Source organism: Sarcophilus harrisii, chromosome 2 (genome assembly GCF_902635505.1).
Source record: "Sarcophilus harrisii chromosome 2, mSarHar1.11, whole genome shotgun sequence".
NCBI classification, from domain to species: domain Eukaryota; kingdom Metazoa; phylum Chordata; class Mammalia; order Dasyuromorphia; family Dasyuridae; genus Sarcophilus; species Sarcophilus harrisii.
The window spans coordinates 312171837-312198167 of record NC_045427.1 but is presented as its reverse complement, the minus strand read 5'-3'; the positions used below and the strand labels follow the sequence as shown (position 1 = coordinate 312198167).

Genomic DNA, 26331 nt, shown 5'->3' with positions numbered 1-26331 from the left:
ATTCTACTTTTGAACAACTCTAATTATTAGAAAAATTTTCCCACTATATCAAACTAGTCTTTTGTTCAGTTATTTCTAGGGTAAAGATCATTCAGGAAAGAAGGAAGGAAGGAAGAAAAGAGAGGAGAGGAGAAGAGAGGTCAGTTCAGGTCTAATCTTCAATCATCCTTTTTTCTCCTCATGTAACTCTACTCATGTAACTAACTTTTATTTCTTCTCCCTTACTAGTTGAAGCTTATTCTGAATTTTAACATTCTTGACATAATTTCTATAGGGAATTGCCACAATCTTATATTCATTGTCCATTACCTGATCTTACCGTCATCTTCTGTATCCTTTTTTTTTTTTTTGATAAAAGCTTTTTATTTTCGAAATATTTATTTTTATTATATTTTATTTTCGAAATGCAAAGATAGTTTTCAAAATTTCACCCTTGCAAGACTTTGTGTTCCAAAATTTTTCCCTCCCTTCATCTCACCTCCTCCCCTACACAGCAAGTAATTCAATTTATATTAAACATGTGTGATTCTTCTATAAATATTTCCACATTTATCTTGATGCACAAGAAAAACGAGATCAAAAAAGGGGGTAAAAGGAAGCAAACAACAAAAGGTGAAAATTCTATGTTGTAATCCACATTCAGTGGGTGGTTCTCTTTCTGGATAAAGATGGCTCTCTCCATCTCAAGTCTAGAGAGTTCTTTTATTAATTCTTTTTGAGCAGGTAACCATTTAACATTACTCTTAGGGATAGGAGAAGCTATTTTTTTACTTCAGTATCCTCCTCTGAAAATGAACCCCATTTTTTCCTAATCCCATGGTAATTTTCTACAATTGGATTCTTTCTCTTTTGCCTGATCATTTTTTTAAAAAATAAGAACTTGTTAGTGTAATCACCTCTAGTCCTGGGATGGTTGGGATATGATGCCTTTGACTTCCGGTCTTCAGTTCTCCCCTCTAGCCTGGAACCCCAAACCAAGAACTCCACTCCTTTAAGTGCCCACAGTGAGCAGTTTTCCTGCCCCATTGCTTGTGCACTCACCTGGCATTTGTTGGTTCACTCTCATCCAAGACTACATCTCAGCAGCACAGCTGGATCTGGTGTTCATTATCAGAACATCCCTCAATTTCCCCAGACTCCTTACTCCCTATACTGTCTAGGAAGTGTAAGTTCCTGTGGTTGAGACTGAGGCTACCTTCAAATCCAGGTTGTCCCGGGATTCCCTGCTTCTTGTCTCATTAGAGCTAGTCTAAAGGTATTTCTGCTCCACCAAACCTAAGTCCTAGAGTTTTTCTTGGGATTTTCTCAAATTGTCCCAGGAGGATCCCTGTTCTGCCCCAACTCTTACTTGTTTTTCATTAGTCTTTGTTCACTCTGAGGTGCAATTTTGTTTTATTTGTAAGGGAAGTATGGAGAGCTTGGAATTTTCTGATCTATTCTGTCATCTTCCCAGAATCCTCTCCAAGTTTTTCTTTTATTTCTCTGGTATAGAAAAGTAAAAATATATTTAAATTATGCTATGAGGGAAATTACTCTCTGCAAACTTGGAACCCTGTTTTTAGACTATAATATCATTGAGGATATAAATGAAATCCTCTGCTAAATACCTCAATTTCTCTACATACTGTCTCTCCAAAAATGCATACCAAGATCCTTTTCTCCTATGTTTCAGGAGACTTGTAAGTTTATAGTTGTGCAAAACATAGCCCATTAATGATCTGTGATCTTGTATAATTCTTATCAGTTTGTTAAAATGAATGAATAAAGCACTTATTAAATACTTAGTATGTGCAAAGCACTATTTTAAACACTGGAAATACAAATGAAGAGGCAAAAAAGTCCCTGCTCTTAAGGAGCTTTTTTTCTTTTTTTAAGTTTTTTATTTTCAAAACATATGCACAGATAATTTTTCAACACTGACTGTTGCATAGTCTTGTATTTCAGATTTTCCCCTCTTTCCCCTACCCCCTCCCCTGTTTAGCAAGTAAATCCAATATGTGTAAACATATTTATACAATTCTCTTGTTGCACAAGAAAAATCAGATCAAAAAGGAAAGAAAACAAAATTCAAGTGAACATCAAAAAGAGTAAGAACGTTATGTGATGATCCACACTCAGTTCCCACAGTCCTTTCTCTGGGTATAAATGGCTCTCTTCATCATAAGATCATTGGAACTGGCATCAATCATCTCATTGTTGGAAAGAGTCATATTCATCAGAATTGATCATCATATAATATTGATGTTACTGTATACAATGATCTGGTTGTGCTCATTTCACTTTGCATCAGTTCATGTAAGTCCCTCCAGGCCTCTCTGAAATCATCTTGCTGATTGTTTCTTACAGAACAATAATATTCCATAACATTTATATACCCCAATTTACTTAGCCATTTTCCAACTGATAGGCATCCACTCAGCTTCCAGTTTCTTTCCACTACAAAAAAGGGTGCCACAAAACATTTTTACATATAGGGTCTCTTTCCCAAGGAGCTTGTTTTCTAAAGAGAGAGACAGTACATAAAGGTGTTAGCTGTAAGTCAGATGGAAAGTCAGTGATTTTTAGGGTATAACAGTGAAGTAGGTGGTAATGACATTTTTTTAAAAGGCATTTCCACTGATAAAATAATATCAGTTTCTGATTTTAATCAATTGACAATGCAGTGAGGGCAGGACTAGAAGCAAGAATGGTAGTTTGGAAAGTTTTGCAGTTCCAAGACTTCTCTATCCATCTTCCTATTGGTCACGATTTGTAACTATGCTGATGAAAAAGATGGCACCCTTTCTGCAAAATGATTTTTTCCCTCTCAATGATAGGTGTAGGGTATAGACTAAAGCAGCTCTGGTGATTTGAGGGTTCCTGCTATTCTGAAAGTTTTTGAGTTAAGACATGTCCCTCTCAAGATCTGAAGGGAAAATGGTGGTCAAGCTGACTTGTGTGGTACATGATGCTTCCTATCTTAATCCTCAGCGTGCTTCCTGATTCAGCTAGACTGACTAGCCTGGCCTGGATTTGCATTTGATTGATAGAGATGGCTGATTAAGAATTCTCCATGGAGTGTTTCTTATAGATATTTTATTGAAAACACTTAAAATGTACTTGAATTGATGCTGAGTGCAGCAAGCAGAACCAGGAAAACTTTGCATGCAGCAACAACGAGATTGTGTGATAATCAGCTATGATAGATTTAGTTCTCATCAATTCAGTGATCTAAGGCAATCCCAATAAACTTTGAATGAAAAATGCCATTGACATCTAGAGAGAGACCTACAGAGGTTGAATGTGGATTCACACTATTTTTACCTTTTTTTTTCTTTCTTGTGGTTTTCTTTTATGTGGTAATGTTCCTTCCCAACACATATGAAAATGTAAAAAAAAAAAAAAATGTACATATATAACCTTAAAAATAAATCATTTTTAAAAAGAAAAAAAAAAAGATTCTTCATGAAGAATCTATGCAAGATACCTAGAAGCCTTCCTCTAGTTCTGATTTCATGGATATCAGTGTAGTGTTTTGGCTATATCCATCTTGTATTTCTCATTCTCCCTGCAAGTTCATTTTGTTCATGTGTTTTTTCTTTTTGTTCATGTGTTAGATAACTTTTATATCACCCCTTATGCACAAGTCATGATTGATAACATTCTACATTCAGCTGTTACCCACCAGAAATCTTAACATTGTCTTTTGAATCACCCCCATTTTTATACTTCAGAGACCAAAATGTTGCATGAACGATACCCATATAGTGTTACCAAGAAAATGTTGTTTTAAAAGAGAGTTATGGCATAAAGTTCTCCAATATCATTGAAAGTGCTGTCCAAGATTACTGAATGAATGGAGACAGAGTACCCAGCTTCCACATACCTACTTAAGTAAACTCTTGAAATATGCACCAGAATAAATAATCAAGAAATCCAGTGAGGAACTACTATAAGTGATAACTTCTACTCAAGAACTGCACCCCAAAAAACCAACCAGATGCTCATTAATAATAGGAAAGAGAACTGGGGGGAAAAAGTGCCAATATGGGCAAAAAACCAAAAGTCTCCCAACATGATCAGAGACTGACTAGTAAAACTTGTAGCCCTTAGGGCTCTGTATTCAGAAGTATGGAGAGTAACAGGGCTTCATTAAAAACTAAGGAGGTTAGGGATCCAAAGTGGGGACTTCAGAAGCTACCAAGAATGCCAGCCACCTGTATGGCATGTCAGCACTCAGACTGGATTTTCCCAGGAATCCAGGGGCCCCTAAATGTCTTAGCACTCTCTTCTAAAATGCTGTAAAATGAGCTGAAGAACCAGCACTCTGAAATCAAATCAGAAATCAAGCTCTAACCCTGGAAAAGAAGTCAATGAAATATAATCCAGGGAACCCAGGGCAAGATCAAACAGCAGGAACCACTCTACCCAGAAATCCAAGTGGGGTAAACTCTGGCTCTGGCACAAAGCTCTAATTTGAGAATTAAGCCAAAGAATATACATTTTTCTAGAGATTAGTAAACCCAAGAAATGACTGATCAGTAGAATATGACTCATTACATGTACAGATTCCATTAGTTTGATCAATTGATGAAATGTCTCCACATAGAGGGTGCTATAAGAACTTTGCTTCCAAGAGATATGTCATGATGTCTAAGAGAAATGCTTTGGAGGAACTGTGAAGCATATATATGTAGACATTCTATAACTTGTTCTGATCAGCTAATCAATTGGTGAAAAGAATGCATTTTGATTGCTTTAGAAGAATCAGAAAACATTTGTCAATATCAATCGTCTCCCCTTTTAGTTAAGTGGATCTTGGTGACTTTTTCATATTGTCTTGTGAGAGACCATGATATAAGTAGGGAAACCCTTTTCCCTTCAAGTCATGTGGCCCTGAAAAAGAAGCCTTGGTCCTTGGACTTTTTGATTGCTCTTTTTCATTTTAGGTAGAGAATGAAGTCTTTAACCTTGAGAGTTTCAAAAGGTCAAGAGAGAAAGCCACAAGAATTTAGGAGTTAGAATCCAGAATGGGTGGCGTAGCCAACACAGTATTAGTGCCCAAAGGAGCAAAAGATGACTTTTGTAAATGACCAACCTTTGAGACCCAAGTTCATTGGTAACTGGGACAAGAACTCATCTGGCAGGAATAACCACATTTGGATGTTAATTTAATGAAATCGATACTATGATAGAACTAAGATATTCTTTGAGTCCATTCCTCCAAAAACCAAGGTGGTATAATGCACAAATGCTCTGAAGATATTGGGTGAAATATGTATACTTCTATTCTTGGTTTACTATCTTCAAAGTAAATATCCCTTTGTAAAAACTAACTGATGCAAAGTGGTTAAATGGAATTGTGGTGCTAGTGATAGGCTCCTGACAATAAGGGGAAACATTGATTAGGGATTCAAGCTGATGGTATTAGGAGAAATACCCTGACCCTTCAGGATACCTTTGAAATTTATGAGAAGAAAAATAATCTGCCCCTAGATATCTGCCCCAAATCCAACCTACAAGGAGTAACAACTACAAACAGAAACTCAAAGAAAAAACAGACTTTTCACAAGAACTATATAAATATCTAGAAGAAATAAAGCAAGAAATAAAAAATGAAATAAAACCTCTTTAGGAAAGAATTGGGAAAAAAACAACCAGCTAAAGGAACTCTGAAAACTTAAATAGGTTAAGGAGAAATCATTGATTCCATTCCAAAGTAATATTTAAATAAAACCAAAAGATTAAAAATGACAGAAGAAAATGTAAGGTAGTTGATATAAAACATGTCTACATGGAAAATAGATTGAAAGAATTGAATTGTTGGTCTCCCTGAAAACCATTATTTTTTCTTGAAGGGACTCTACTCTATATTTCAATAAAACAAAAATGAAGGCTGACTACAGCTATTAGAACCAAAGAGCAAATAAACTAAGCATCTTTAAAATAAGATCAAGGGCAGAATAAAGATGTTCATTATCACCATTGCTGTGTTTTAGCATATTTTAAATAATAGCTACATTAGTAATACAATAAAAGAAATTGAAGGTAAGCTGAGGTAAAGAGGAAATAAAATGCTCACATTTTGCAGATAATTTGATGGTTTACTTGGAGAAGAATCCTAGAGTACCAATTACAAATCAATTGAACAAAATTCAGCAAAGCTGCAAGATATAAAATAAATACAAATCATTAGCATTCCTGAATATTCTCACCAAAACACAAAATAACTACAGATTATATAAAATATGTGACATCAGTTTATGTAAATCCAGGTTTTTTTGAAATCATCCTGCTTGTTTCTTATAGCACAATAATATTCCATTAGAGTCATGTATCATAACTTGTTTAATGATTCCCCAATTGATAGGCATCCCTTTGATTTCTAATTCTTAGCTACCACAAAAAGATCTGTTACAAATGTTTTTGTACAAATAGGCTCTTTTGCATTGTAGGGATATCTTTGGGATATAGATGTGAACAGTATTATTGCTGAATCAATGTATATGCTGGGCATAGTTTCATAGCCCTTTGGGCATAGTCTACAATTGCTCCCCAGAATGGTTTGATCAGTTCATGACATCACCAACAATGCATTAGTCTCCCAGTTTTCCCACATCCCCTCCAAAATCCAACATTTTTTTGTGTGTGATATTAGCCATTCTAATAGGTGTAAGATGGTACCTTAGTATTCTTTTAATTTGAATTTCTCTGATCATGATTTAGAGCATTTTTACATGACTATAAATAGGTTCAATTTCTTAGAAAATGCTTGTTCATGTCCCTTAACCATTTGTCAATTGGAGAATGACTGTATTTTTACAAATTTATTTCAATTCTATTTGAGAAATAAGGCCTTTATCAGAGATACTTGTTGCAATTTTTTCTCAGTTTTCTAATTTCCTTATAATTTTGGTTGCATTGGTTTTGTTTGTGACAAAAAAAAATTTAAACTTATTTAAGCATACTAGATTACTATGGTCATTTATTATAACTTAGTTTGAACCTAATCTATTCCACTAATCCACCACTCTAGTTCTAACTTTGTTGGTAACTCTTGCTTTATAATACAGTTTGAGTCTGGAAAAATTATTATAGTAATCTACTGTTTGATGAACCCAAAGATCTAAGGTTTGGGGACAATAACTTGCTATTTAACAAAAATTGCTGGGGAAAGTGGATAACAGTTTGACAGAAATTAGATATAGATCATTATCTCACATCAAATATCAAGATAAGATAAAAATGGGTGATATCATGATATGAGCATATTTGGGGAGTATAGAATATTTTACCTATCAAATCTATGTTATAACCAAACAAGAGCACATTATGGAATAAAAAAAATGGAAAGAACTTAACCAATTGCCTTCTGAGAGAATTCCCGAAAGAAAAACCACCAATATCATCACCTCCCCCTATCTAGAACTTTTACATCAAATTTTAATATATTGTAAGCACTCGGAAAGAAATAGTACTAAATAAACACAGTTAGGATCATATAAGATCTGACAACTTCTACTACAAATGAGAGATATTGGAATACAGTATTCCAAAAGGTTAAAGATATGGGTTTAAAACCAAGAACAATACATCTTACAAAGCTGAACATAATCCTACAAGGAGAGAAATAGATCTTTAGTGGAATAAAAGACTTCTAAGTATTTCTGATGAAAAGACTAAAGCTAATTAGGAACTTTGGGCTGCAAACACAAGAATAAAGAGACATAGAAAGGTAAATTTATTAGAGAAATTAGAAGGAGCTATTCTAATAGAGGAAGAAGAAACCCTTATTTCCTCAAAGATAATTGTAGAAATGAAAAAAAAAAAAAAAAAGAAAAACAGAAGATTGGTTCTCTTCTGAGAGTTTAAAGAGGTATTTGTATATAAGACCTTTAACACAATAATGTATTTATGTAGGAAGGAGGAAGAAGGGGGATAAAATGTTATTTCTCTTCGTTGAGTTGCATGAAAAGAATACAGAAAAGGGGAGAATTGGGCAACACAGTAATCTCACTCATCTAAAATGAATAAAGAAAGATTCAATGTGCATGGGGTGGGGTGAGGCTGAGAGGAAGGGAGTCAGTGAGTGAGTGAATGTTTAGTGTCAAAATATAGCAAACTCCACAGGAATATACACTGATAAAGAGAGGAGTTAATAGAGAAGGTAATACTGGAGAGCAAATATAAGCAAAATAAGCTTCCTTATCCTGAAGCAGAGATTGAAGATTGAGAACAAGAAAAGGAGGAGGACTAAGAGAATAATTTACACAGGGACAACATTGTAAAGAAAAACAACTTTGAAGGATTTAAAAGAAACTGATCAATGTAGTGATCATTTTTTCAGAGGACTATGGTGAAGTAATCCACTAACTGACAGGTGACAAGGAACAGAGACAAACATTTTATAGACCTGGCCATTGGATCTGTTTTTGCTTGAGTATTCTTATTTACTAGAAAGTTTTTTCTCTTTCTCTATTTTTAATTGGGGGGAGGGGAAGGAGGAGATTCAATTAGAGGGAAAGTAATGTTAACAATACTGATTTTAATCAAAATCATCAATCTATTTTCAATGCACAGAAGAGAACAAATTATGGACAAGTAGGAAAACAACATGGGATTTATTATAAATTTTTGTTTTAAAGCAACTATTACTAAATGGTGATTCATGTTTTCTTATATAATTTATGTTCTGATATATATATATATATACATATATATGAAAATACTTTTCAATATAAGTTCAGAATTAATTTTTTAAAAATTATATACAACCTTTTAAATTCGATCTATCATATTGTCTTTATCCCCTTAAATTCTGGGCACAGCTTTATAGTGCCTATCTAAAATATATGAATTAAATGGGTTGTCCAATCAAATACACATAATCTGGGTGATAGGCATTCTTTTTTAGAATTATTATTAATCTCTTCTATTCTCTCCACACTATTTCCATTTAACAAATGTGTGAGAGAGGGAAAAGAAAAATCCTAAAAACAAAGTCCCTCAATACTTACCTGCATAGTCTGGAAAAAACAAATTCCTACATTGGCCATGTCCAAAAATGGATTTCTCTTTTTAGATTTTAAGTTCTTCATTTAAGTATATCATGTTTCATCTTTCTCTTTTTGGATTAATGATTTTTCAGTGCATTGATCAGAATAATAAAGCCTTTCAAAGTTGTTTTTCTCTATTATGTAATCATTGAATCTTTTTTTTTTTAATAAGCTGTCCTCATTTTTTACTCTGTATCATTTCACTAAGGTCTTCCTACTTTCTTCTATAACTATCAGTTTCATCTTTTTTTTTTTTTTCCCAATAATGTTCTGTAACATTCTTATACATTTTGGTTCAGCTATTCTCCAATAAGACAACAAACACTCCTTTAGTTTCCAGGTCCTATTTCTTTGGTCATTTCAAGGGCACAGGATTACTAGCTGAGTAAAAAGAAATTCACTGTTTAGTAACTTTGGGAGCATAGTTCCTAATTGCTTTCCAGAACAGTTTGACTTATTTGCAGCTTCACCAACAATTTATTATTATACCTCTTTTTTCTTAGTTCTTCCAATATTTGTTATTTTCCTCTTTTGTAATCTTTGCCAATCTGATGGATATGAAGAAGGACTTATATGGTTTTAATTTGCATTTCTGTCCTAGTATTTTAAAGCATTTTCTCACATTGTTATTGATGGCCTAGATTTCTTCTTTTGAAAACTGCATGTTTTAAGTGTGAGATGTTGGAGAAGATGAGGGAAAATTGGAATACTGATGCATTGTTAGTGAAGTTGTGAATTGATCCAGTCATTCTGAAGAGCAAATTGGAACTATCCCCAAGGGCTTTAAAGTTGTGCATACATACCCTTTGATCCAGAAATAGCACCATATATAAACACTAGGTTTATATCCCAAAGAGATAATAAAAAAGGGAAATGGAACACATATATAAAAAATATTTATAGTAGCTCTTTTTATGGTGGCAAAAAAATTGGAAGTTGTGGGGATGCCTATCAATTGGGGAATAAATGAACAAGTTTTGGTATATGAATGTGCTATGAGAAATGATGAACCAGCAGATTTCAAAAAACCTGGAAAGACTTCCATAAAACTGAGTGAAGTGAGCAGAACCAAGAGAACATTGTATACTGTAATAGCAACATTGTGTGATGATGAACAACGATAGACTTGGCTCTTCTTAGCATTACAATGATCCAAGATAATTCCAACAGACTCATGGTGAAAAATATTAGCCATATCTAGAGAAAGAACTATAGAATCAGAATGCAGATCAAAGCAAACCATTTTCACTTTTTTTGTTTTTTTCTTTCTCATGGTTTTTCCCCTTCTGATTCTTCTTTTATAATACAATTAATGTGGAAATATGTTTAACATGATTATGCATGTATAACCTCTATCAGACTGCTTGCCATCTTGGGGAGGGGACAAGGCAGGGAAGGAGAAAAATTTGGGACCCCAAATCTCACAAAAATGAATGTTGAAAACTATCTTTACATGTAATTGGCAGGAGCAGGGAGGGGAAATACTATTAAGTACCAAAAACGAAAAAAGAAAATTGCATGATCATATACTTTGACCATTTATCTATTAGGGAATAAGTTCCTTATATATATCTTGGTTATGAGGCCTTTGAATCTATTACATGAGAAATTTGCCACAAAGCTTACTCCCCACCCCAGATTTCTATTTCGCTTTTTACTACATTATATTTGTACAAAAATTTTATATTTTATGTAATTGACACAGTGCATTTATTCTTGAGAGACCTTTTTTTTTAAATCATTTGTTTGGTCATAAACTCTTCCCCTATCCATAATTTCTTCCTCACTTCTCTTATTTGTTTATTGTTTATTTCCTCTAATTTATGGCATAATACTTTATATCTAGTCTGGATATCTGTTTAGAATTTATTTCAATGTATTATCTGAGTTATTGATCTAATTTGACTTTCTGCCAGACTGCTGTCTAATTTTTCGAGCAGTTTTTATTAAATAGTAAGCCCTTCCTTAGTAACTTTGAATTTATCAACAGTATGTTATTGTTTCTTTGATTCTGTTATATCTCTCTCTAATATATTTAGTTGACTTCTCCCTCATTCTCTTTCTCAAAACTGAATGATTACTGTTTTGTAGTATAGTTTGAGATCTACCTTCTGCCCTTAAGGTTCTTGACCTTTACTTTTTTCCATATGAATTTTATTATTTTTCCGTCTCTATATAATTTCAGGACTTTGAATAATACAGTATTGAATAAGAAAATAAATTTGGCTAGCAGCATCGTTTTTAATATATTTATAATATATTGGTGACTCAGCTATACTAGAGAGAATCTTGTAATTTTGATCATTAATACTTTTGTTTATGCTTCCCAAAAGCATAATTTAAACTGGATCCAAGATTTGTCTTCTGCCACTCAGGCTAATACTATTAGCCAGGTAGCCATGGTGATTTGCTGAAGGGGACTGGCTATGAATGAGCCATGTTGTCTTCTTTCCATTGTTTTCTCCTTGAACATACTTAGTAGAATAAGGATATTGACTGAGTAGCTTTGTCAAGTGAGAGAACAAAGTCATGGTCTGAGAAGAGTGACTGTGCCCCAAATTCCAAAGGCCAAAGAAAAGATCAAATACTTCCCCTTTTTACATTCTATCTTAGCATTCCAGGATTTTACAGAAAACACTCCAAGTGTTTTGTTTTGGGTTTTGTTTTTTGTTTTTTCAGTTTTTCAGATATTACAGTCATGTGTGACTCTTCGTGACTCCCTTTTTTTGGGAGGGAAGCAGTTCTTGGAAAAGATACTGGAGTGTTTTGACATTTCCTTCTTCAGTTCCTATAGCACATAAGGAAACTGAAGCAAGCAAGGTTAAGTGATTTGGTATATTAGGCTAATTTTTTAAAACTATAGATCTCTTTGAGAAAGTCTTGTAGTATTCTGGAGCTTTTAAAAATTAGCACAGTTACTATTATAAGTGCTGAAAACATGAGCATCTAGAAGGCCACCCTATATTTAGGAATCTTTTCCTACTTGGATTTAACTTGGTGGAAGAGAAAGAATGCTTGATTTGTGGTCAAAAGACTTGAGTTTGAATCTTGACTCTCATTTATAACCTGTGTCTCTGAGATCCTGAGAAAGGGCTGAGAGGAAGAAAATAAGCAATACTAGGCATTATGCCAACTGTTTTACTATATTATTTCATTTGAATCTTCCAACAACCCTGGGAAATGGGTAAGATTTATTATCCCCATTTTACATTGAAGAATCTGAAGCTGAAAAAAGTAAAGTGACTTGCCCATGATCACAGAGCTTGTCTGATGCTAGATTTGAATTCAGGCCCTCCTAATTAACAGGTTTATTCACTGTGCCACCTCATTGCAATCTAAGTTTCAGATTTCTTGTCTATAAAATGAGAGTTGGACTAAATTACCTCCAAGGTTGCTTTTGTTTATGCTTTCCAAAAGCAGAATTTAAACTGGAACCAGGATTTGTCTTCTGCCATTCAAGCTAACCCTATAAGCCAGGTAGTCATAGTGATTTGCTGAAGGGGACTGGGTATGAGTGAGCCATTGTTTTCTCTTTGAACATGCTTTGTAGCATGCTCTTATGACTTTGTGGGACATACTGCTTGACAGGAACAAACATTTTTAGAAAGTTTATGTGTCTTTGTTTCATGACTCATTTGATATCAAAAAACAGTTGAACAAAATTATCTTTTTGGTTGCAACTTTCAAGAAATGTTCTCAATGTGTATATGGATGAATAGCGTAATGCCTTTAGGACTGCTTTTTTTTTTTTTAACAGTATTTTTTTTTAATCAACAATATTAGGATTTTCTATTCTGAACTTTTTTTTTTTTTAAAGTAGTGTAGTATTATGTTGCACAACTAATCGTGATTGTCATTCCTCTCACCCTGAGAAAAACATCAGATTATCCCCCTCTTGCAGAGAAAAGGAGATTAAAAGAATATAGAGGGGAGGAAAGGAAAAAAAGTTATTAGCTCTAATCTGGGAGTCCTGACTTGATCAGACAATGCAAGGCCTCCCCATTTCTCTTGTGCATTGGTTGATCATGCAGTGCTGGTTCTGAAATGTTGGTATCTGTTCTCTATGGCAGCTGCCTGTTCCAGTAGCTTTCCCAGCTCTGCATGACTCCTTTGCTGCCATGATCTGCTGGATGTCTATAGTCCCTTCTTCCCATGTGCTGACCGGCTCTTCCTCCAGACACTACCCTGGAGCTAATATGCTTTCCTGATTCTATGTGCTTACCTGAGGCTAATGGTTCTTGTCTCACAATGCTTTCTGCTTCTGCTTATTCCTTAAAAGAGAAGGGTCTACTTTGTCATTCATGCCTGGGCTCCATTGGACAAAGAGTACGAGAAGGGCAGTATAAAACAAGTACCATTTTACATTGTCGTTAAGTTATGTCTGATTTTTTGTGACTCCTGGACCATAACGCACCAATTCTGTCAATGGGGCTTTCTTGGCAAACATCTTGGAGCAGCAGTTTGCCATTTCTTTCTCCAGTGGATGAAGACAAACATGGTAAGTAACTTACCCAGACATAAAGTGCCTGAGGCTGAATTTGAACTCAAGGCCCAAAGCTTTATCCCCTGAGCCATTTCTCCTGTTTTATGTAGGCTGCATTAATTTCCCTTAAAAGGGAAGATAAAGCAGGTCTTGAAATTATCATTTATCTGGCTTTCTTGCAAGCAAAGGGGGGGAAACCCAATCTTTCGGTACTCAATATTGAAAGTTTAATAGAGTTACCACTGACTTGGGGGAGAGGGGGAGAAATACTTTTCTGACTTAGTGTTCATGAATGTGGAAGCAGAAAGAAGTAAACTGCATTTTATCTGTTTGTTATATTTTTTCATCATGAGTAAAGTTGGTTTTATTCCATTTTGTGACTAGAGTACTTTATATATTCCCTTGGACTAGCCTAAGCTAAGTCTGACCCAGAATAGTTCTTTTGTCTCTCTGCTATAAGAATCTGACATATCCAGAATGGAAAGCCATTTGTTACTTAGCAAGCAAACCTGGCCATTTTGAAGTCCTGGCATAATATACCGATCTATCTTATTTCTATTGTGCAGGATCCTCTAATCTATACAAAAATGGATCTTTCCAGTCTTCTGTCCTGCTACAATGGGTGATACCATTAATTCCATCCCTTCCCATCTTCTCTGCCAAATTGGTTCCACTATCATCCCCACTCTTTCTCTTTAATCTTCAATCTTTCTCTCTACACATTTCTTCTCTGGTGTCTACAAACATGCCCAATCTCCAATCTCAACAAAAATTTTTAAACCCTTCATAAAACCTTATAATCCCCACTAGCAATCATCTCACATTTCTCTTCCCCTTCTCAGCTAAATTTCTTGAAAAAATTGTCTACACTTGGTACTGATAGTTTCTTCCCATTTTCTTTGAAACCATCCAATCTGGTTTCTGACCTCATTTTTCAGGGGAACCTCCTCTCCAAGGTTACCAGAGCTATCACCGTTATCACAGCTTGAAAGCCTTTTCTCAAGCCAATTTTGCTTGACCTCTGCAGCATTGGCATTATTATATCTTTTATCCTCCTGAATAGTCTTTGCTCTCTAGGTTTTTGTGGCATTAGTCTCGCATAGTTGCAATGGCTTGAAGACACGTGCTAAAATATTGAATGTAGTCAAATGTGTAACATCCAGATTACTTTGGATGAAAGGAGAAGGCTATCAAAGCAATAGAAATTGGATTTATATTTTAAACCCATACAGATGACACAAGAGGATAAAATAGAAATTGCCTGGTTCAACATTTTATTCTTTATCTTCAAGTCACTATAACTATTCTTCAATAATCCCTAAAATTCCTACAAGGCTCAGTTTAGCTGAGTGCAGCTTTCTATGTTCTAGCTTTTCCATGCAGGGGAAACAATACATAAGCAAACATGAAACTGGTGTTATGGCCAGATTGTTCCTTAATAGATCAATCACATTTAAACAAATTTGAATTTTCAAATCAAATGTGGCAGAAGAACCTGCTTTTCTATAAAAGTATTGAAAAATGCATCTGGATGGAACGGTGGCTAGAGCACTGGGTCGGGAATCAGAAAAACCTGAGTTCAAATACAGCCTTAGGCATTTACTATCTGTGTGACCCTCAGCAAATTAATTAATTTCTGTATGCTTCAGTTTCCTCAAATGTAAAATGGGAGTAACAATAACACCTAGCTCACATGATAATTTGGGGGGTTTTTTGGTTTTGGTTTTTGTTTTTTTGTTGAGGCAATTGGGGTTAAGTGACTTGCCCAGGGTCACACAGCTAGGAAGTATTAAGTGTCTGAGGCCATATTTGAATTCAGGTCCTCCTGACTTCAGGGCTGGTACTCCATCCACTGTACCATCTAGCTGCCCCTTCACATGATATTTGTGAAGATCAAATGAGATAATATTTGTTAAGTGTTAATTACAGTGCTTGCCACTTAGTTGGCATTTATAAAGGCTTCTACCTTACTTGATCATTACATCCTCACTTTGGAATTCTGTAATGATATTATTGAATAGTAGTTCTTTTACATGATTTCTGAGGGGGTATTATTCTATAACAATTCTTGAAAAGATCAGGAATCAGTATTGTGAATTCAGTGCTCTTTATCTGAAACCTATCCCCCATCCCACTATTGCTATGAAAATACTTTTATCTACCAATTGAGTTTCTTCCTCCACTAGTTCTTCCATTTTTAGGCACCAGAGTCACCAAATCAACTATTTGCTGAATTTATTTCTGAGTAAAAGAAACCAGTGATCTGAGCCCATTCTCTGCCACCTCTTGTATTTATCTTTTTATAAGCCTTGACACAAACTACATGGTTAAAATATACAAATATTGAGTCCTAGCTTGCTGCTTAAAGTATGTTACTAGTATCTCAAATAAACCAATGAAAGTACTTACTAGAACTATTCTCTGGATTTAGCCACATTGGAGACCAGGTATCTACTTTGCTATCATCACACACAATTCCTTATCAAATTCCAGGCTCTCTTATATAGCCCATGTATGTGTGGCCTTTGTCAATTAATATATGAAGCCCTAATGCTTTCATAGGCTGCAACAGAATTGTCCTCAAATATTTTGCATAGAGGAATTGGGACACCAGGTTGCCTTTGATTCATCAATATGGTGATGCATTTCATATTTCTATGGGGTTCTATAAATCCGGATGAGATGGAATCACAAATGAAAATGAGATCATGCTTACCATTTTTAGGGTCTCAACTGATCACTGCCTCTGCCCTTTTTTCTGTTTTCCAGAGTTGATTCCTTTGGAATTCAGTCCCAAGTGCATTGACTCTAAATTCTCTCTCAGCTATATACAGGGATTTGCAGGAGCCAGATCCTACTGACTTCTGAGAACCATTTATTAAATTTTCAATGTGAGCATTTACACCCCAGGAATCAGCAAATTCTAATTTGAATTATTGTTTTGTTGATTGTCTAGACTTAAAGTGATGGAGAAAATAGTAATGAAGCAAATTAAACTTAAAAGTGTTCCATGCATCCATTTTTTCAAAGAGCCAGTTGTTTAACATTTACCAGTATACCCCCAAGGTATATATATATATATATATATATATATATATATATATCCCTGATATATCTGTCTAGACCACAGTCATAACCCAATATAAACTTTCATAAAACCTTATAATTCCCACTAACAATCATCTCACATTTCTCTTCCCCTACTCAGCTAAATTTTTTTGAAAAAATTGTCTATACTTAGTTCTGATACTTCTTCTCTACTTTTTTTCAAATCCTCCAGTCTGACTTCTGACCTCATTTTTCTTTTTTTTTTTTCTTTTTTTTTTTTTTAATTTAATAGCCTTTTATTTACAGGATATATACATGGGTAACTTTACAGCATTAACAATTGCCAAACCTCTTGTTCCAATTTTTCACCTCTTACCCCCCCACCCCCTCCCCTAGATGGCAGGATGACCAGTTAGATGTTAAATATATTAAAATATAACTTAGATACACAATAAGTATACATGACCAAAACATTATTTTGCTGTACAAAAAGAATCAGACTCTGAATTATTGTACAATTAGCTTGTGAAGGAAATCAAAAATGCAGGTGTGCATAAATATAGGGATTGGGAATTTAATGTAATGGTTTTTAGTCATCTCCCAGAGTTATTTTTCTGGGCATAGCTAGTTCAGTTCATTACTGCTCCATTAGAAATGATTTGGTTGATCTCGTTGCTGAGGATGGCCTGATCCATCAGGACTGGTCATCATCTAGTATTGTTGTTGAAGTATATAATGATCTCCTGGTCCTGCTCATTTCACTCAGCATCAGTTCGTGTAAGTCTCTCCAGGCCTTTCTGAAATCATCCTGTTTGACCTCATTTTTCAATGAAACCTGTTCTCCAAGGTTACCTTATAACAATGGTCATATCTTGATAGCCTTTTCTCAAAACAATCCGACTTGATCTCTGCAGCAACTTTGCCATCTTTTTTTTTTTACTGCTTTTCTGGAACAGAGGTTGCTTCGGCCTCTGTTCCTAAGCCTTTTAACCCCTTCCCAAGAGGAATGGCTCTGCCCATTAGGTCATCTCCAAGATGATCCACCTTAACTCCCTGCAGCAGTGTCTAACTGATCCATGGGTCTCAGTAACCAACCCCTATGGACAATTTGGAACACCACCAAAAAATCTTTCTATTTCCTCAGCATATTCTTAGGCGCCTCTTTATGAAAGATCAAAATTTATACAGAATGATGGGCTTAGGGGTTGGCAATTTTTTTTTTAAGTCCTCAGATTTGTTAGTGCAATGAATAGGGTTCTGGGTCTGGATCAGGAAAACCTGTCACATATGTCTTCAGACATTAACTGTGTATCCCTGAGAAAGTCTCTTTTTTACTTTTGTTTGCCTCAGTTTTCTCTTGTGTAAAATGGGGATAATAGTAGCACTTACCTTGCAAGATTGTTGTGAGAATCAAATCAGAAAATATTTGTAAAAAGTGCTAAGCATGTTGCCTGGCACATAGTAAGCATTATATAAATGTTTATTCCTTTCCCCCTTCCTTGCATATAAGTCATAGTTATATCAATAGTAAGAAATCACACTGAGAGTTTAAACCATCAAATAGTTCTATAAGAACTATACCTTAGATCCCAGTAGCTTCTTCTATCTTGAAATAAAAGTAAATAACTCCTGCTGAAAGGTAGAGTAGTAGGGACCTCATACAGATATTAGCAATTTTTCTATCACCAAACTGGCTAACTTTTGCAAATTTCAAATGCTGCATTTTCAGCATACTGTATTTTGTATATAGCGCATCATAAGCTGGTTCTCTGAGGTTTTCTAGCATACACACACATGCACACACACACCCTTTCCTACTTTCTAGCTTCCTGCAGTTGGGAGTTGTGGAATTGATTTTTCCCTCCCTCTCACAATCTCTTTGTAGATCCAGGGCCAAGATGAAAACCAATCTATTTTATGATCATAAGTTCAGCACATTAATAACCATTAATAGTTTGGGAAGATGATAGAGGAGGAAAGTAGTGATGAGGAACTGGAAAAGTAAAAGGTAATTTAGCTAGTGTCAGAAAGTGCTGAGGAAATAAAGCTAAATGACTCAGTAGATATGCTGAGGTTCAAAAAGGAGTCTTAAAAAAGGTTGGGGATAGCAGACTGGTGTCACGAGGTGTCTCAAAAGAATTTGAAGGTTTGAACCCATCCCCAAGTCAAGGGACAAAGTTTATTGTAATTGTAACATCAATTGAAAGTTCCAAAAGAATTTAGCAAAGAACCAAGAGCAAGACAGATTTATAAGACAAGGTTAGACCACAGCTTACAGGTAGGTTTGAGGAGTGGTCTATTTACTATTGTCTCAGGAACTTGGTTATCATTGACCAAAAGATTATCTGTCTGACTGTCAGTGATGTTTGAAGGACTGTTCTAAGGCCAGAAGACTTTAGAATCATTGACAGACAGATTGTTAAAATAATAGCACTCTAAGGTCAGAGGGTCTCAGGATCGCTAATATATCTTCCTTAAAGTCTAAGGGAAGAAATATTATTACATTCCTAGACCAGAAGACGTTTACAATCATTGATGGACAGATTGTTAGAACAATAGCACCCTAAAGTCACAGGTCCTTAAAAGTATTGCCATATTTCCCCCAGAAGTTATACCTTATCAGATAGAGTGTCAGTCCTGGAGTCAGGAATACTCATCTTCTGAATTAAAATCTGGCCTCAAATTCTAGCTGTGTAACCTTGGAAAAGTCATTAACCCTGTTTGCCTCAGTTTCCTCATCTGTAAAGTGAGCTGGAAAAAGAAATGACAAACTGCTCTAGTATCTTTGCCAAGAAAACCCCAAATGAAGTCATAAAGAGTTGGACATGACTGAAAAACAACTAAACAAACCAAAAAATGTAATTCAGTGTGACTATATAATACCATATAAAGCAGCATATTCTGTGTCTTCACTCAGCAATTAGACACAAACTTAGCTTTGTGGGATAGATATCACCTCTCCAGAATTATTCATTATATAAAATGTTCTGTGACTAGTCCATTATTTCTGTTGTATCCTTTAGACATAAAAAATAAAAAACTTTTACATTGAATCTTCATTTTTGAAGGTATTGTTGTAATTAAATTTTTCCTGAAGGGGTTCCCCATGGTAGAATGGAGGGGACTAGGTCAATCAGTAAACATTTATTACAGGTCTACTATGTGCCAAGCACTGTACTAAGTACTAGGGAATTCAAAGAAAGGCAAAAGACAATGGAAAGTGGGCATGGGAAAGAGAGATGTTGGGACTTCCTTTAGGTTTTCTTCATAAGGAAGGGAATAAGGAAGAATGCTTATTTAAAATATTCTCCATTAACTTCTGAGGAGCTGTTCTTGAGCAAAGTTGGCTAATGGTCCTATACACCAAAAAAGTTCTATGCCCTAATCATCCTGTAGTGCATTTAATTTTGTGGTGAAACAGTACGACCTCTTAAACTTTTTCTGCTCATGGCACCATGCCTTTTCATCCAAGAAATTTTGATGGGATCCCAAGTAAATAGATATAGAAATCAAACATTTCCTGATAATAAATCATAATTTTGTGACACCCCCCCACACATTCACTTATATGACCTCATATAGGAATGCAAACCACAGTTTAAGAAGCTAGGTAATAGATTATGGTTTTGAAATAAATTTTTTCAAAGAATTCCAGAATCCTTTGAATATGGTTATTAATGTAATCATCAATACCATTTGATAACCAAAGATATTTTTATAACTTAGATAGAACCTGCTGTTTTACATTCAGCAAAGATTTCAAGCCTAGATCATGCCAGTCTAAACTTGATCTTTTTTTTTTTTTTAAGGTTTCTTTACCAGTAAATCATGTAAACAGAGAATGCCTACCAAAACATTTGATAAGATATGTCCTGCTTATTCTTATGGACAAAATAGAGACATTTAGGCAAGTGTGTGCTGGAAAATATTTAATAACTAGCACTCTGGAAAAAATTATACCCCTGACATTTTTAAAAAATGTTTTATTATAGCTTTTTATTGACAAAACATATGAGCGGGTAATTTTTCAGCATTGATCCTTGCAAAAACTTCTGTTCCAACTTTTTCCCTCTTTCCCTCCACCTCCTCCCCTAGATGACAGGTAGTCCCATACATGTTAAATATGTTAAAGCATATGTTAAATACAATATATGTATACACATTTATACAGTTGTCTTGCTACACAAGAAAAATCAGATTTAGAAAGAAGGTAAAAATAACCTGGAAAGAAAAAAAAATGCAAACAAACAATAACAGAAAGAGTATAAATGCTATCTTGTGGTCTACATTCATTTTCCAGTTTTCTTTTGCCGGGTGTAGCTGGTTCTGTTCACTACAGATCAATTAGAACTGATTTGGATCCTCTCATTATTGAAGAGAGCCATATCCATCAGAAATGATCCTCATATAGTCTTGTTGCCATGTACAATGATCTCCTGGTTCTGTTCACTTCACTTTGCATCAGTTCGTATAAGTCTCTCCAAGCCTTTCTGTATTCATCCTGCTGGTCAATTCTTATAGAACCATAATATTCCATAACATTCATATAACCCAGTTTACTTAGCCATTCTCCAGTTGATGGGCATCCACTCAGTTTCCAGTTTCTAGCCACTACAAAGAGGGCTGCCACAAACATTTTTGCACATCCAGGTCCCTTTCCCTTCTTTAAGATCTCTTTGGGATATAAGCCAAGCAGTAACACTGCTGGATCAAAGGGTATGCACAGTTTTACAGCTTTTTGAGTATAGTTCCAAATTGCTCTCCAGAATGGCTGAATCTGCTCACAACTCCACCAACAATGAATCAGTATCCCAGTTTCCCTACATTCCCTCCAACATTCGTCATTATCTTTTCTGTCATCTTAGCCAATCTGAGAGATCTGAGAGGTGTGTAGTGGTATCTCAGAGTTGTCTGAATTTGCATTTCTCTGATCAATAATGATTTAGAACATCTTTCCATATGGGTAGAAATAGTTTCAATTTCATCATCTGAAAATCTGACATTTTTAAGTTTAATCTTAATAATATTTTTCTACAACACCTTATGTCTTGACAATTAACAAAGCAATAAACCAAACTTCAAGTTATAATGTGTGGGCAATTTCTAAAGTGTATATGCTCACATTGTAAAATTTATAAAATTATCTTGCATCAAATCAAGCTGGCTCCAGCTTGTCCAAATTTAGGGGGGAAATGACAGTAAATTGAAACTGATTAAATGACCTGGCCTGATTAGTCATTAATGAAATCGATGAAGCTTTCTGGATCTCTTGGGCATCATAGGTTCTTTGCCATTCATCTTTTTAATTAAGTGTTTGAACTGGCATATGTGACATGATTATCAAATTTTCACATGATACAAAACTGCAAGTGATAACACCTTGGATTAAGAACAATTCCCTCAAAAAATTTCAATGGGCTAAAACAATGAGATGAATCAAATGTGATGAAATTAAAAGAGATATAAGATGGGACAAAGTATAGCTAGAAGAAAATTTTCTGAAGAATTCTAAAAGTTTTGGCAGGCCAAGTTCACTATAAACTAACAACAATATGACTTAGCCATCAAAAAAAAAAAAATGTGATTTTAGACTGTAAGAGAATCATAGTACCCAAGAATTGGGTATCCCATAGTACCCAATAGTACAGAATGATGATTTCACTATATTCTATGCTGGCCAGACTTCATCTAAACTGGCACATTTTAGACAGGATATTGATAAAATAGAGAGTATACAAAGGAAAACAAGCTAAAGATCTTGCATTATTATGCCATTTGTAAATTCACTGAATGACTTTTAAGTGTTAAACATAAAGAAGGGGCAGTTAAGTGGATAGAGCACCAGCCCTGAAGTGAGGAGGACCCTAGTTCAAATCTCATCTCAGATACTTAATACTTCTTAGCTGTGTGATCCTGGCCAAGTCACTTAACCTTAACTGCCTCAGCAAAAAATAAAAATAAAGAAAAAAAATTTTAGGGGGATGTGATAGTGATTTTCTTTCTTCTTCTTTTTTTTTTTTTTTTTTTTTTTTTTTTGCTGAGGCAATTAGGGTTGTGGCCCAGGGTCATACAGCCAGGATGTGTTAAGTATCTGAAGCCAAATTTGAACTTGGGTCCTTCTGACTTCAGGGCTGGTGCACTATTCACTGTACTACCTAGCTGCCTCTGTGATAGTGATTTTTCAAACAGTGGTGATAATAATAAAGAGAAACCTCACCGGGCCCGGACACGGAAAGGATTGACAGATTGATAGCTCTTTCTTGATTCTCAATTAATGGAAGTTGTATGTGGAAATTGTAATAGAAGGCTAGAAAGAATGGGCTAGGGGTTACCTAATTGAGTTCCCTCTACTTGATAAAATTATAAGATATAAAGGGTCATAACAGAGACAATGAATTATTAAGATAGTGAAATTTGCATCTTATAAAAGGTGTCAGACTTGACTCAGACCTGAATGATCTATTGGAAAGAAAACAAAACAAAACCAAGTGACACCTTCACAACTTATAAAGGAAGTATAAATGCTTATACTTTGCTTGTCTTAGAGGAGGCATGAAGAAAGAACTCCATCAGTTTGGTGGAATTTGAAGGTAGTAGCTAACTATTAGCTGACTGAAGGATCAACCCCACCCCAGTAGTCTTTAAAAAGCTAATGATCTCTGCAGATAAGAAGTCAATGGAAATTACTAGCAAAGATGGGCAAGGTGACAGGGACAGAGAATTTCATTATCCTCACTTCCATGGCAGCATCTCACAGACGGGAAGCTTAGTTATGAGTTGAGTAAATTGGTGGGAACAAACAAGCTATTGAGAAAGAACCCAGCAATTGAGTAGGATTCACTCTTTGCTTTTTCCCTTGAACTTCTCCCAGAGTGCAGTAGGATAGGATTATTCTCCCTGCCTTCATCCCATCAACAATAGTATTTTGTGGGAAGAATTTGCCCAATATGAAACCTTATACCTAGCAGTGAGGACATCCATAGAATCCAGTTGTGAAGTTGAACTACAATGACAGTCAGGTTCAGGGAATGCTTTGGAGCAACTTACTCAGCACTACCTAGGGGAGAGCAGCATGAGGACGCCACAAGAAAGAAAAAAATCTCAAAGCACTTCAGTGCTAGACATGTGAGTTGCACTTCTCTGTGTTTATTACCACATACAAGGGTATATAAATACTGATTCTGGTGGGGGGGGAAATGTACACAAGACTTACTTTTAAGTTTAACCTGTGTTATTAATATTTTCTTCATCACTCTTTTTTAAGTTATTTAAAACTTAGAGAATAGAAAAAGAAAAAAGCATTGTCATATGCTCAGCAGAACATGAAATGATTCAAAATATGAAGCAATAAATTTTCATTTCAAGAAAGCCTATATAATAAATACTACTTGTAGGTAAGACTGAACTATATTTGTTTGCCCTTTGTTTCTCTGAAAGTGGATAATATCCTTCATAAATCCTAATCTTTCTATATTTTTCTGATTTTACCAACTCACCATTTCCTACAACACAGCAATATTCCAACCTTACACTATTAAGTTATTTTATATCGTCTAAAACAATACTGGTGAATATGGCTAACATATAATATAGTTTATTATTTCTCTTTTGATTAAATATATTTTAGCTTTAACTTTGACAACAATAATGACTACTACTGTTTTCTGTGTGCTAAATTCTACTCCTGATCATTATTATTATGTTGGTATGTATCTCTTATTTCCTATCCATACTGATAGGAATATTCTGCTTTACTTCTACCTGCTACCTAGCCTTACCTCCAAGGATCCCTCTCTTATCCTTTCCCCTCACCCTTTCCTTCCCTCTTTATCCCGTTCTACTTTCTTAATTATAAACAAGAAAAATAAATCAGACCATGATTTGCCGTTTTTGGTGATTTCTGAGTTATAAATGCTCAGGTTGAATTTTTTAATTGCCTCTCTTAATTCAGTATGGGTTGACTCCAACACACCATTGTGTGTATGTCTCCCTCTAATAGTGTATTCAGTGTATATATTGACTCTTCCCATTGTTTTTGTTGTATTTGTGGGAGAGTGCAACCATGATTTGTGGAGAGAATGTTTAATACTGTATATTTTATGCCACTTTATCTTTGCCTTTGCTACAAGCAAATTGTGTCAATACACAAGTGAATATATAGGAAGGAACTTGTAAGCTATTGTTACCACAGAATGCTTTGAACCTAGAGTGGACATACTCCGTGGGACCCAAATTATGGAAATAAGATAGAGAAGAGAAATGCATAGCATTGATTTCAGGGAGTTTTTTTTTTTTTTTTTTTTTTTACAGAAATGTCCAAAAGAAGAATGATTTATCTAGGGAATTAGCAGGCTTATCTTCATTAGTGTTTCTTAAGCAAAAACTATATAACAATTTTCGTGAATGTTTTAAATGGAGTCTCTTTGTAGTGTAGACTGGACTCATTGACCACTGCTATCTCTTCTAACTGATATCCTATGAACTACAATAGTCATGTCCTCTCAACTTTACACTCCACATATAGCCATGTTATTTTCCTACAATAAGACAACTAAAAAAGAAGATGGCCATAGGAGTTGGGCTATTTAACTGGTAATAACAGTGAAATTTGAGTCACAAGAGCTGTGACTTTGGTTTTTAAAATAGAATCTGTTATTATCTTAAAAACTATACATGATTATTTAACATGTATAGGACTGCTTGCCATCCGGGGGAGGGGATGGAGGGAGAGAGGGGAACAGTCAGAACAGAAGTGAGTGCAAGGGATAATGTTGTAAAAAATTACCCAGGCATGGGTTCTGTCAATAAAAAGTTATAATTATTTAAAAAAAGAAAGAAAGAAAGAGACTGGTTAAAAAAAAAAAAAAAACTATACCTGATTAACTTTGCACTTTTTTTGCAGGTGCCAAAGAGCGTTCTGAAATCTATGAAGCATTTGAAAACATCTATCCCATTTTAAAGAGTTTTAAAAAAGCCTAAATATAATTATTAAAAATCCTTAGAAGAATATTAGTTTATATATGCACAAAAGCAATCCACTAAAATCAAATTTTTCTATTATTAAAACCAGCATAAAACTGAATCAGTTTGCCAGTTTATGTATTCACAATGTAATCTTAAGACTTTAAATGTTACATTAAAGTATGCTGCTATCTCAAAAGCCACATCTTTTCTGAAACCTAAACTTTTCCATCTTTTTTCTAATAGATTTGTTGAAAGTACTTAAATAATGAAAAAATAATTTTTGATGACATTAGAATATTATTTTTGTATTTTATTTTTTGAACGTGGAAATATACATTTACTTTTGAAATAAAATGTATTAGAGATAGCATAGATTTTTGAGAAGTACAGAACTGTATAAAAAAAATATGGTTGTCTTTTTGCTGAATTTGAAATATACTATAAAAAATAAACATTATACAAAAATGAGATTTGTAACAATGTATGTAGGGAATGTGTGGGTGGTTTTTGTTTTTGTTTTTTTGCTCATAGAAATTGTATGTCTGCCTGAGTTTGTCTCGATGTGGATCACAGGAAGATAGGATTTCTCTATTCTCTTCCCCTACTATTCTTCAAAAAAGAGACTTTGATTCCTATTAAGAAGAAAATCAAGAAGTTAGGATCAAAACTGGCTATACTGTTTTGGTCATGTATACTTATTGTGTATCTAATTTATATTTTAATGTATTTAACATCTACTGGTCATCCTGCCATCTAGGGGAGGGGGGGGGGGGGGGAAGAGGTGAAAAATTGGAACAAGAG

The 26331-nt window shown here is 34.7% G+C and overlaps 1 protein-coding gene across 1 annotated transcript in view; it reads left to right on the top strand.

Moving 5' to 3' along the window:
* Positions 1-25725, top strand: part of TBPL2 (TATA-box binding protein like 2) — a 59677-nt gene extending 33952 nt beyond the window's left edge. Inside the window, exon 6 of the mRNA XM_031949511.1 lies at positions 25469-25725. Within this exon, the coding sequence (XP_031805371.1) occupies positions 25469-25545 (77 nt within the window). The 3' untranslated portion in view covers positions 25546-25725. The remainder of the gene's footprint in view (positions 1-25468) is intronic.
* Positions 25726-26331: the final 606 nt, after the last annotated feature.